The 12,915-nt window shown below is 52.1% G+C and overlaps 2 protein-coding genes across 2 annotated transcripts; one reads left to right on the top strand and one right to left on the bottom strand.

The window, feature by feature from the left end:
- Nucleotides 1-262: 262 nt before the first annotated feature.
- SH3BGRL3 (SH3 domain binding glutamate rich protein like 3) lies at nt 263-2,235 on the top strand (the record flags this gene model as incomplete). The annotated part of the gene is given in 4 exon segments (XM_080357418.1): nt 263-323; nt 326-435; nt 799-966; nt 1,296-2,235. Coding segments are annotated over 4 exon segments (405 nt in total). The 3' UTR covers nt 1,362-2,235.
- A 1,529-nt stretch (nt 2,236-3,764) lies between these two features.
- UBXN11 (UBX domain protein 11) lies at nt 3,765-12,537 on the bottom strand (the record flags this gene model as incomplete). Its single annotated transcript, XM_080357584.1, has 12 exons — nt 3,765-3,930; nt 4,727-4,873; nt 5,523-5,590; nt 5,812-5,915; nt 6,729-6,849; nt 8,005-8,082; nt 8,398-8,615; nt 9,799-9,913; nt 10,376-10,452; nt 11,464-11,518; nt 12,349-12,449; nt 12,531-12,537. 12 exons carry the CDS (start codon nt 12,535-12,537, stop codon nt 3,765-3,767), a joined length of 1,257 nt encoding a protein of 418 aa, XP_080213710.1.
- Between the last annotated feature and the right edge of the window lie 378 nt (nt 12,538-12,915).

Here is a 12,915-nt window from a genome sequence, read left to right as displayed (position 1 = left end):
GCTGGTCGCCATGCAGGGCAAGTCTTGGGACTTAATTTACAGAGCACCCCGGGCAGGGGCAGCAGGACCACGATCCCCCCGGTTCCCTCCGGTGCTGCGCGTCCCCCGGGCTATTGGGCGCCGTGTGTTCCTACCAGCCTTTGTCTCGCCCATTGTTTGTACCGACTGTTTGAGTATCAAATAAAGCCGCTCTGCTCCACCGTCCGCAGCTCCCGGTGCGCTGGGGGTCCCGGGGTGGGGGTGCCGGCCCCGCCGAGCCCGCATGCTCGGGCCCGCCGGTCCCATTGGTCCCCGCAGTCACATGCGGGGCGGTGGCGGGGCCGCCCGGTCCCTCCCTCCGCACGTCCCTCCGCCGCGCTGAGCGCAGGGAGCGGCCGCGATCGCAGCATGAGCACCCTCAAGGTCTACAGCACCTCGGTGACCGGATCCCGGGAGGTGAGCGGCGGCGGGGGCGCTCCGGGCCCCGGCGGGGCAGGGCGGGGTGTCCCGGGGCCCCTCTTCCCTAGGGTGGGCGTCTCTTGTTTCCCCTGGAGCTGCGAAGCGCCCCCCTCCCCATCCCAGGTGTCCCTCCCCCTGCTCACACTGCACTCTATCCCCTTCTTCCCCCGAATCCCCGCCGTGCTGGGTGTTTCCCCGCCACGCAGGGCCGAGCCGGGTGCCCAGGTGGGGTCTGGCCTGTGGCCCACAAGCAGTGGTTGCTCCGTGGGTGCTGTGCTGTGTGTGGCACACTGGGGTGTGTGTCCACACTTTGGGTCCTGTCCAGCCCCCCATAACCAGCCTTCCCCACCCGGCTTCCAGATCAAATCCCAACAGAGTGAAGTAACCAGAATCCTCGATGGGAAAAACATCAAGTATGAGCTGGTGGATATCTCCCAGGACAACGCTCTCCGGGAGGAGATGAGGGCGAAGGCGGGCAACCCTAAAGCCATCCCGCCCCAGATCGTCAACGGAGATCACTACTGCGGGGTAAGGCTTGTGCTCTGTGCTGGGGGTGCGCACCGGGGAGGTTGGGTGGTGGGCAATAATCCTGTCTTGCTACAAATGGTGTTGAAATGCTTTTCAAAAGGTATTTCTTGCGAGGCGCACAGACAGGGCGCTGCCAGGGTTAACAGCGGCTTGTGAAAAATGGGATCCAGGCAGGGGGGTAGTGGGGCTGTCCACGCTTTGCTCTGTCATCCTCTATGCAAGTGACTGTCACCTGTGCTGTGAACCAGCGTGTGCTGCACGCTCGGGGACCAGCGGGAGCATACAGCTCATTCTTGCCTTGCGAGTGACCGTATGGCTTTTCTTTGCAGGATTATGAGCTCTTTGTGGAAGCAGTGGAGCAAAACACCCTGCAGGAGTTTCTGAAGCTGGCCTGATCCCCGGGCTCCTCTCCCATCCTGGACTCTACCTGCGTCCCTAAGCACCCTCATCTCCAACCACCTTCACTCCCAGGTTGTCAGCGCTGTCCTGGCACCGCAACTTGTCATCCCATCACAGGGAAACCCATGACCAAAACTACTCATTGCAGCTGCCTCCGATTCCATCCTGCCTAACCCTGATAATCATCTCAGAGGGATCCAAAGAAAGTCTGACGCTCGCTGCGCATGGCCTTTGAACAAAGCTGGGCCTGGCTCCCACCGCAGCTTCCAGTGCCTCCGTAAACAGCAAAGCCTCTGGGGCCGTGCGAAGTGCAGCCGTCCGTCAGCCCTCTCCCCTGCAGGGAGAGCTTCTGCTTCACGAGGGAAGGGCTTCGGGTTGCATGTTACTTCCCACTTCTCCCAGCTGCTGTTAAATTGTACATCCTGCTGCCTCACTGCCTCTTTCTTTTTTTCTTTCATCTCAACTGCAGAGATTATGGCAACTAAGTTGATTTTTTTTTTTTTCTTTTTTTGTTTGTATTAATTTAATGCAAAAATACTGCACAAAGCTGGGGCCTGACCACCCGCCGCAGAGGAGGCCAGGGCTGGGGAGGAAGGCCGGTGTCGCTCGACCAGCTCTTGGGCGGGAAGGATGGGTCTAGAAGCGGGACCAGCGCTGCTGCGCCTGCCCTCGATGCGGTGCCGGGGCTCCCTCGGGAGCATTAATGGCTCAGGGCTGCTCCAGAACAGCTGATGCTCCAGCTGTCTTATCTTTCCTCTTTGAGTTGAGCTTTTTGCAACCTGGACCAAGTGCATTTTGTTTTCCTGCCAAAAAGCAAGTTTATAACCAGTGTTGTCTTCCGAGATGCTATTAAATGTTACTGTACCTTTCGCATTGGTACTTGTGGATTTTTTTTAAGTTGGTTTTATTTTGACTACAGGTTTAACATCACCCTGCGTAATGATTGTGTCATTTCCAGCTCAGGGAAGCTGAGTCAGTTGTACTTGCTGCTGCAGCCTGACAGAAAGATCTTAACACCTTAGATTGCTACTGTTAATCAAAGGCTCAGAGGACTAATCTGAATATCCTACAGCACAGTAGTGACAGGTACCTCTCTTGAGCGTTCCTCTCCTCTGCGTGTTAAGAACAGGACAGCTTCAGCCAGACACGTGAGCAAAAACCAAACCCCCAGCACCAAAATGACCCCATCAGTTATAGACCAGGATATAGAGGGGCAGCGGATACGGCTGCCCCATAGGAGCGTCCCCTGTACACTCCTGTATTTGCTATAGGTGGAAAAAGGAGGAAACTGAAGTGGAGCTGTGGGGGTTGAGTCACCAGCCATGGGGAAGCGGTTGGTTTGCACAAGTGGTGCTGCTTGTGTTTGAGTTCTGTGGGGCCCAGCTCCGGTGTGGGATGGGGACAGTGCTCTGGGCGTCCTGCCCCTTTCCGCAGCAACCGTGCCTTCCAGATCGAATGGAAGTGGAAACTGCAAATGGTTTTATTGGGAGCCTGTGGTGAGGGCTGTGTCTCTGCTAAAAGGGAACCTGCCAGATGGTGCTGCCTTGCACAAGCACGACTGTTGTCAGCTGCGAGTCAAGTGGGAGCTTGTTGCAGCTGTAACAGGAAGAATGTGCTGGGGAAAGGGGCCTGCACAGCCCCAGCCCGCGGGACAGGGCGGAAGGTGCTTTACGGGGGGTTGTGCGGAGGAGCGGTGGAGGGATTGTGCTCTTCTCCGGTGACACGGTGTCCTGTTGCACATCCAGCTGCGGAGGGAGGCAGCTCGGGGCGGTGGCGGCGAGGCTGGGCCCGCCGGAGCCGGGGCCGTGCAGGGGAAGGAGTTGTTCCCGTACAGGAAACCCAGGAGCGGGATCTGGCTGAGAGGGGGCTGGCTCGGTCCCAGCACTGCAATGGCTCAAGGCCTTTTGGTTTAGTTTCACCGGGGACTATATATCTGAGCCAGTTTCTGCTATGGTGTAAGTGCAGTTGAAGTCTGTGTGGAGAGCAAACAGATGCTGTCTGTCTGTCCTGCTCAGATAGGACTGTTGCTGTAGAGAATCCCTGAGCCCAGCTAAGCAACTGCCTGGTACCAGTGGCTTCTCTGGGTAGGGATCAGCCTGTGTAACCTTCAGCAGAAATGAGAAACCAAACCTTGGCTTTGAGCTGACAGAAATGCTCACCTGTTTGGGGGAAAAGCATCCACATATGAGGCAGCAGAACTGGGCCTGGCACCCTCTGCCAAAGGCCAAACAGCTGCCCCTGAGCTCTTCTCTGCATCCCAGGTAACAGCACAAATGAACTAAATCTGGAAAGACAACCCTCCCCTATCTTCCCAGCCAGGGGAGGTTTAACACAGCTACAGATGTGAGGCAGCTCCTTCCTCTCGCACAGTTTGGGGGAGCAGCTCTTGCTGGGACCTGTTAAGCTGGTTGCAGCTCTGTTCCCTCTTTTTGGGAGGGGTCTCTTCTCTGCAGCAGCAAGGAGGCACTGGGGATCAGGCCGCATTCCTGCAGGCTCCTGGAGTTGTCTGTGTACACCCTCTGGGGAAAGGTGCTGATGATCTCATACGAATCCGAGTCTCCACCCCTAGGAAAAAACAGCACAATCTTTCCTACGCAACGGGATCCCCCAAGGTTTTGCTGAGATGCTTTGGCTGATCCAGCTGCGGTTATGTAAGAGTAGAGGAGAGATGGTTTCACAAGCACAGGCCCAGCAGAAAAAGGGCTTTCTGCCCAAACTGCAACCAGCCAGGCACGGAGCGGCTGCTCCAGGCTGCGCAGCTGCAGCGGAGAGGGAGGCTCCTGCATCCCAACAGCCGTGAGCTCAGTGCGGGCACAGACTGAGGCCAGAGTGAAGAGGGGAGAGCAAAGGGGTCCCCTCAGCCATCTCTCACTGTCCCCAAAGGGATGTGTGAGCCCTTGGGCAGCATTAGATGCATGCAGATATAAAGCTGGATGGTGTTTATCCAGCAGCGGATCCACCAGCCGAGCCGAAGGCTGCAGCTCTGCTTCCAGGCTGCACCATTTTGGGAACGGTGGCAACAGGCGAGCGCTGCAGAGCAGCTGGAAGGAGGCAGAGGCAGCGGTGGGCCTGGGTCAGATGGCAAATCTGAGAGGACACAAGAGGTTTATCTCTGCTGCTTGTCCGCTTTTTGGCAAAGGTGGGTATTAAATGATCTGAGCAAAGCGTGACCCTGGTGGTGCTGCCCAGAGAGCATCTCTGGTGCTGGAGCCAAAGCGGCAGAGCATGCCCAGCAGCTCCCGGAGCTGGAACCCTCAGCCCTGCTCGGCTCAGGCTTGTCTGCTCAGGCTGCTCCTGTTCTCCAGGGCCCAAGAAACCTTCCCTGGGGCTCTGTGGAGCTGGGAGGAGGCCTTGAGCCTACCTGGCACGGGCAAGGTGCTGGCGCAGGTCTCCTATGGTCTCTGTGAACAGCATCTTCACGATGTACGTCTGCTCCCCGCTCTCAGATTTGACGCGGAGGGTGCAGACGTCAGGGGCAGCAGCTTCGGCCTCTTCAGCCGTCTTGACCCTGAGATTAGAAAACCCTGTCTGCTGAGGAGTAAGGGCTCTGTCTGACCATGGGTGAGCGGACCAAGCTGCTGCTTTGCTTCCCCTGCTTAAAGGTGCCTTGGAAAGAGGGCTGCTGACCTTTTTTAGCTTTTCCATTTTAGATCAGGGCTGTCTGGTAAGTACTTTGCCCTACTTTTTTGATTAAAAATAATCTGCTTTTTTCTTTTTTTTTGTCTCATTAGCTATTTGGGTCTTGTCTTGCCAGAAGTCTAAGTGGAAAAGTGCTATTTGCGTGACCTCCCACTCGGGCATCGGTTTCCTGGAGGGATTCTCCCATTTAACACAACTGTAAACAGCTGCTTAGATGGTTTCAAACTCTTGGGACTTGGCTTGCTCTCAGTAGAAGTATTTCACAGTAGCAAGAAACATTGTGAACAACAGCAGCTTTTGTTAGAGATGTAAAAGATAACTGGTAAGTAACTGTAAAATAACTGGTAAATTCATGGTAAACCTGCTATCTTCCCAAAAGACCAAATTTGGACTTTTTTCCTAATTATTTCTAAGATAAACTGGGCAAGTCTATTTACTTCCTCAGCTGAAACCCCTTTGAGAACTCAGTGATGGAAGAGGAGCCTGACGGGGCAGGGATGGAGGGGCCGTGCCCGTACCTCTCCAGGGCAGCCAGCCTGGGTGTCTCCACCAGGATCTCTTTGCTTCTCCGCACCCCACAAGCACCCTGAAACCAAACCAGGTGAGCGTCACCACAGCCAGGGCCGGGCAGCCCAGGAGCAGCTGCCAAAGTGCCACGTGTGCTCTGGCAGAGCCTTTCTGGGAGGAGAAGGAGGTTCTGCAGAGCTAAGAGAGGCCCAAGGAAGTGGTTGCTGGTGCTGTGTAGGGCGCTGAGCCCAGGGAATCGCTGCTGGCCTCATCCTGGGCGTGTTTGGGGTTCATTTATACCTCCTCTGCTGCTTGGGCTGAGCCTTGGACACCCATCGCGTCTCCTCTGTGTTTTGAGGGCTTGGAAAGCTTGTTGAGAAACTGCTCCAAGGAGACTCTGGGACCTGCCGGAGCAGAGGGGAGATGTGTCCGTCTGTAACCTTTCTGACAAACAATTTTCCCCCAGAGCAGGCTGATTTGGTGAAAGGTGAGAGCGCAGCAGCCGACAGGGAGAGCTCTAACCTCCCCGGCTAGGCTGGGCCTGGCTGTCTCCTCGTTGAAGCTTGTCCCACTTTCTGGGCCACTAAATATTTGATTATCAACAAGGAGCAAGTGCGCAGCCTGGCCAGCACACAGCGGGACACACACCAGGCAGAGCCCTGGTTAGCCCTGCCTGAACTATCACCATTTCTACAGACTTTGAGGATTTTCCATCTTGTGAGGGTGTATTTGCAGGTGTCCATTCCTTTTCCTGTGGTGTCACTGGACAATTAGTTTTTGTGACTGGCCTTGAGATGAATGAGCAAGTAGTAAATTTTATATAAATAGGAAGATGTTGCAATGCATGTGTTCAGGTTATTTAGTTATGCATGCACAAACCCACTATTTTCTGTCTATATGGCTGACTGCATTTCATTTTCCAACCCCAACAGGTATTGCTTAAGCATACTGCTCAAGTCCAGAAGCAAAATGAGGAATCTGGGGCCTGACCTTATGTCCCATATTCTCCTATGAAAGTCTGAAAAGGAATTGTCCCATATTCTGCACAGTTAAGCTCGGTCTGGCTGGAGATGTGCACCACTATGGGAACGAGCTTGTAGGAGAACCAAAAATTGCTTGCTCGCAAGCTGCCCCCACCACCAGATCTGCAGGGATCTCAGTTTTGACTCTCCTATTTGGGAGGTAGCTGCATTTTTAAGGCAGGTTTAAGAATTTACCTGTGATCTCAGTGGTTTCCTGCACCTCACTTGATTTTGAACAGCCAACCACTTGGCCGTGGCCGGGAAATCTCCCTGGAGGGTCTTTCTCCCGAAATACCTCGTCCCTTTTGTCGGTGACCTGTTGAATTAAGGCCAAGAGCCATAAGCAAATCCGAGTGTTGCACAAGCTGCTTCTCACTGCATCAGAGCACAATAAACAGCAGCTATAACCAAGAGTTGTAAACCCCAAATGAAACCAAGCACGCTGCTTCCTTGGGCGCTGCCCCAGCTGTCCAAACTCAATTAAACACATTTTCAGCTCCTACAGACTCTCTAATAAAGCAAATCCTCGAATCTCTGGGATTCTATGATTTGGAAGAGTGCTACCCCAAGGCCCCCCCACCATGTGGAAGGCTGTATAAATAGGGGCAGTTTTTCTGTCTGGGTTCCTCTTATGTTCCTATTACGCTGCCTGTCTGTATCTCGGGTGGATGCGCGATGTATTTACCCCAGATTACTGTGGCTTCCAGAGGCAGCCAGCTGTGCACAGATGACAGGGAACCACAGGAGCCTTGCACAACCCTCCTTCCACCCAACTTGGGCACCTCCACACCTACCGGCTCGCTCTGCCTGTCCTGAGCTCCCGCTGCGCCCTGTTTTCACAGCATGGGTAGCTGCGCCCCTCTGTTTGTGCCTGCTTACGTTTTGGATGCACTCAAAGACCTAGATTAGAGTCCTCTGAGGGCTCTCTGCCCGTTTTCTACCTGAAAACGTGCCCTTGGCTTTTTGCTATTTCTGAGAAATCAAAAAGCGGGGCCCAAAAAAGCCTCAGGTGGCCAAATCCATTTAAATTGCGGCTCAATAAACTCTCTCAACATCCTCCTTGAGAGATACTTGTTCAAATTGTTTTTAAAACTTTTCCAGGGGAACTATTTGAGAACTCTTCTTCTCCTTTTCATTACACGGTTCTTCAAAGGCTGCACGTACTCCCCTTCTACAAAGCCTTCTGTGCTCTTACAAGTCCTGTTCCAAGCCGAGAGGCGGAGAAGCTGTTCAGTCCGAATGCCGAAAGGCTCCCGTGTTTCCTGTAACGGCTCTAGCAGGTGTGCTCCCAGCCACCCTTTCCCCAACACACATACACAGAATTAAGCTGCATATGCGCTTTGTTCAGAAACTTAATTTGCTGTGGGGAGCGTTCAGCAGATTGGTGAAAGAAACCCGAACAGATTTTCTTGATAAGCAAGAGAGCAATTTCTTCCAAAAAGCTGACAAATAGGGGTTTTGCGCCGCTTACCTGCAAAGGGACGCCGTCTGGGTAGCGATTCTGCAGCTCCGAAGGGAAATAGCCGTCCATGATATCCTGCAGGCATTGCTGAAACAAAGCGAGAGCTCGTGGTCGTGCCTTAGACTTTCCATTGTGACTGATGTTCCTCCTGGGCTGCTTCTATTTGTGTGGTGACTGCTGTGCTGAAAAGGCTGCAAAGACCAGAATCTACATCTTTAGTACATCTTTGCTTAATGATTTTGTCTTCGCAGGCACCATGGGAGGGCAGGTGCAGTGCAGGAGCTGGAGCTCCTTTTTAGGTCTGAGATGAGCTCCCAACCCCTATTCCTACACATTCCTGAGGCTTAGTGAGAGACAGCGGGATGGGTCCAAGTCTAAATGCCTTTACAGACCTTTCCCTACCTGTGTGGACGGGTCCTCGTAGGGCCGGAAGGGTCCGTTGAACATGACGATCCCGTTTTGATACAGCGTCAATGGGAGGGGGTCCGGCTGCCTCAGCCGAGCCCCCCCGGCCGTGTACTCAACTTGAGAAATACCTTCTCCAGCCAGCACATTCAAATCCTTCACGTTTTCCAAGATTAAATCAAAATCAACCTGGTGTTTGGCAACAACCGCATCACCTATGGCAGAGGGACCGGAGTGAGAGGGGAAGGGGATGCCAGTGGAGCAGCTTTCTCTTCTGTGTGAATTAGCGGTGGGTTTGTGTTTAACACTTTTTGGAGTGGCTGTGTTGCCTCTCGGTGCTTTGCCTTTTGCGCTTTCGCAAAGCGTGGTGCAATGTCGGTGCGGCGCTGCCGGGCTGACATGGGTGTGGGCAAACCGCAAGGGCAGGGCGGCCGGGACACAGCCTGAGAGCTGATAGAACTGCCAAGGCAGAGATGCATGCAGCCGGCTCCTTACAGCGCTCAGCTCCTTTGTCGTTTCAGGAAGGTTACGATATCCCTTAACGAGGTGCTGTAAAATGCACAGAGTGAGAAATGTAACTGGTTGGATTAATTGGATAAATGGATCGGGGAAGAGATGCTGGTGTAAATACTCCTTGCCGCCCACAGGTTGCTCCCTCTTGCTGGGACGCTGCTGAGGGTGTTTATCAGGGTGGTGGTGACACAGTAAAACAGAGCTGTGATGGGGCAGAAAGATGAAATCAGAAGAGGAAATGAAAGAAGAGGTGTAGGCAGAGGTGTGAAGCCTTTTGGTGTTTTCTGTTCTGCTTTTTTTATGATTTGCTAAAGCAGAGTTGCGGAAATCTTCCTTAAAAAGGTAAATGAGCTGAAAACAATTAAAACTATTTATACTGCTTTTCTCATCTCCAACCCTCCTGCACCTAAGGGAGGGAAAGATTAGTTAGCTAATATTTGCATAGTGGTTAGGAAGCAGCATTGGCTGTACAGCCCAAGTGTTATTCTTTCTTTTTCTCCATTACCACTTCCTAAGAAGTTTTTGCCAAATATGCCTGGACCTCATACAGCACAATCAGGTTTCAATTAAACCACTCACGTGGTGGTTGAAAGGAAAGACAAACAATACTCCCTGATGGAGCCAAACAATGTGGGTAAGTTACTCCAGCTACTATGTACACAAAGCGTCTGATTCTGTTTTCCACCCGTTTTTACTTCCGTGTCGTTGGGGCAATCAAGCTTCAAACATTGAGGGTACGTGAGCTCTTCGGGAAGCAGCTGCAATCAGGGTGGCAGGCAGCAGGTTCTCTGCTCTCCCCATAGATGTGGCTTACAAAATATATAACAGGTTTACAAAATACCAGCTTTCCGATAGCTGCTTCAGCCGAGAGCGCTGGTGCTTTACCTGGCTTCCAGACGCTCCTTGCCGGCAGCTCCTCTTCATCCTTGAGCAATTCTAAATCTTCCAGCTGCTCATGTCTCTCTCCAACCCAAATCAGACCGTAGTCATTTAGAAACCGCTGTAAGAGGAAAATACAAGTGGGTGTTGTATAGCAGAGCTTCAGAGAACTAAAATGGAAGGCTGAGAGGGCTCAGCTGTGATCACGAGAAGCAGAAGGGGACATGAAAAAGGGTTGTCATGGGCTCTTTGGCTCTGGCAGACAAACTCGTGGACAGAGTAGAAGTAGTAGCTCTGCTAGTAGTAAAAGGGAGAATAAGAGTGTCTGTAGTGACACAGTAATTGCCCAAGACTGTAGTAGCTGCAAAGAATGTTTCTGCAGTCTCAGAAATCAAAACAAACAGGCTTGCAGGACGCACAAATGTTTGTGTGTTAAATACCCCAAACTCCTGCTGCCCTGTAGCTCACATCCAACCTGTTCTTTCTTTTCAGAGCGGCGAGGTGGAGAATCGTGATGATCAAAGTGGCATCCTGAAAAAGCCCAAGGTGGCAATGACCTCAAACCGGGGTGCGGGTGTCTCACCTCCATCTCCCAGACCTGGCTCTGCAGCTCAAGGCACCTCATTTCCAGCTCCTCTGCTGCGGATGAGCCACGAGCATCTGGAAAGGCAAGAGTTGGTTTTTCCATGTACAGCCTCGAATAAAAGCTGTAGATAACCCACGTCACGGCACAGCAGCACCCGCTCTTGCTCTAAGTGAACTCAATGCAGGAGCTGAACACAAGCTTTGTGTGCTGGACCCTGACAATTCAACCCGCAGCACTTCAAGAAAGATGCTGACAGACTAAAAGATAGTGGTGAACAACACTGGAGGGGTTTTGTGCTTTGGGAAGCTGATGTGAGCGGTGCTGTTTGCAATTACACTATGAGAATTCCCTGGCTAACTCTTAAGGGACCTATTAAAAAAATGAGCAGGTGTCCACTAAAGCTGGATCCAGAAACCCAGGCTGACCGGCTGGAACAATGTGCAATGAGGTACAAAACACATGTTTGTGGTTTTACGGGCGTATTTGTGTTCTCTGCTCAGGAAATGGAGAACTTACCGCGGTTTTGTGCTAACAAGGTAGTTGGGCCGTTGCAGGAAACGTGTCTGGGCTCAGCTGGAGAGCTGCTGGATTCCAAGGAACAGAATGGAGGGGAAAACCTTTGGTGACTCACGCAAAGCTGGGCTCAATTTAGAGTTAGGCTGCCTCACGGGCCAAGTGAGCTTTTAGACCTGCCGTTTGAGACTCCACGTAGATTTTTGGTTTCACTTAGCTCTGTTTTTCCAGCCCGTTTGAACTCTGCAGTATTTACCATTCTTTTCGTTGCGACCATCCTGCGCGGTTGCTCTGTGCTCGTGGAAACTCCGTCACCCAGAGAAAATAGGTCAGGAAATAATGTTTTGCACTGTACCAGCAAAAAACGAGCAACGGATGTGAGTATGGAGGCAGATCTGCTTCGGCAAACGGTACCACGTGTGTGTGACTGATACCACTCGCCGGAGAGGCTCTCGGGCTTTTAAGGCAAGGCTGGCTTAAGGAGGAGGACTCGGAGCCCGCTCTGCGGTGCCGGGAGCTCTGTAGCTCTCCTGCAGGTAGGAACAAGGTCCCAAGGGTAAAACAATATTTACCTTCTCCTTTCTGAAGAGCCTTCATCTCCTCTTCAAGTTCAGCAATCCTCTTATCCTTCAGGACCAGAACAAATAATGACCATGTTTAGTTCTTGGCCTTCAGGACCTTGAGGCATAATTTAGTCCTGGCTGGGGGGTTAGGGGTGTATTTACTCTCACCCCACTCAGCGACAGCCAAAATAAGGGTCAGAAAGGGTGTATCACGTCACAAAAACCTTAATTAGACTCAAATGAGGGGTGGGATATAAACTTGCTGCTCCAGGAATAGGCGAGGCACACACTGACCTGTCTTACAGAATCATTTTGATTGGAAAAGAGCCTCAAGATCGAGCCCAACCATTAACCCCACGCTCTCACTAAATCACGTCCCTAAGAACTTCATCTCCACATCTTCTCCTCCTCCACCTGCAAAAGAGCTGTGGGCAACCACACAAACTCCTGCCCCTGCGCTTCTTGCTCGTGCTCTGACCTGTGGCAAGCGGCTGGTGTGGAAACCAAACCAATATCTTTGCAGCCACCTCTTAAATAGAATTAAAAATAGGGTATTTATTCTAAGCTGAAAAAGTGCAGAGAGGTCTGCTCCAGGATGACTCTGCAGTGTGAGCAGCTGCTGTTTCAGAAAGTAAAAGGAGGGAAATAAAGTGTCTGAAGCCAAACAGCTAATGATATCAGTGAAAGGTGCTGAGAGCCTTGAAGTCCCGGCAGGGACCGTCCGCTCTCCCACCCCCAGGACTGATACAATCACTCTGTTGCTTTGCAAAGGCTTGTTTGTGTAATTAACAGAGCAGGCTACAGATTAACGTGTTTTAGCCCAGAGTAGATGTGAGCGACTTCAACCGCCAAAGCCAGGCACAAAAGAGGTTCAGTAAAAGGCAGCATTTTTACCTTCAGTTGGATTTCTTGGGCTTGTTTCTCTATTGTTTCCTCCAACAGAGTGATTTTTTGCATCATGGAGGACACGAGCTCCGTGTCGGTGTGAGCTGTGCCTGCAAGCACAAATATGTGTTACCTATCTAAATTAGCACCTGGTAATGGAGCCTAATCCCCTAATAACCAGAGGTCTTTACCCTGCATGTTCTTTTTCAGCGTTGTCCCCCTCGTGTCCCAGGAGACAGGCTGGCACCTTCTGAGAAGAGGCATGAAGAGCATGAGAGAAAGAAAACAGGTCAATATTTTGGATACGGCTTCTCCAAAAACAGGTAAAGAAATACTGAGGTTAAGCTGAGAGAAATAGAGGGCAGGAGGAACCAGCATGGCCCAGTCCATTCATTCCCATAAACACCCTTATGCTAATGAGTAGGTGCTCGTTATGAGCCGGGACCCAAGGGAAGGTACAATCTCAGCAGCTGGGAGGAGTGAACACAAAATGGGGCTGGCAGAAAAGCTCTGTGATACTCGTACAGAGCGTCCCGCCCCACACAGTGAGGCAGAAAGTGGTAATATTGAGCTATT

This window comes from Nesoenas mayeri (genome assembly GCF_963082525.1).
Source record: "Nesoenas mayeri genome assembly, chromosome: 21".
Lineage (NCBI taxonomy): Eukaryota > Metazoa > Chordata > Aves > Columbiformes > Columbidae > Nesoenas > Nesoenas mayeri.
This window is presented reverse-complemented; position numbering and strand designations above follow the sequence as displayed.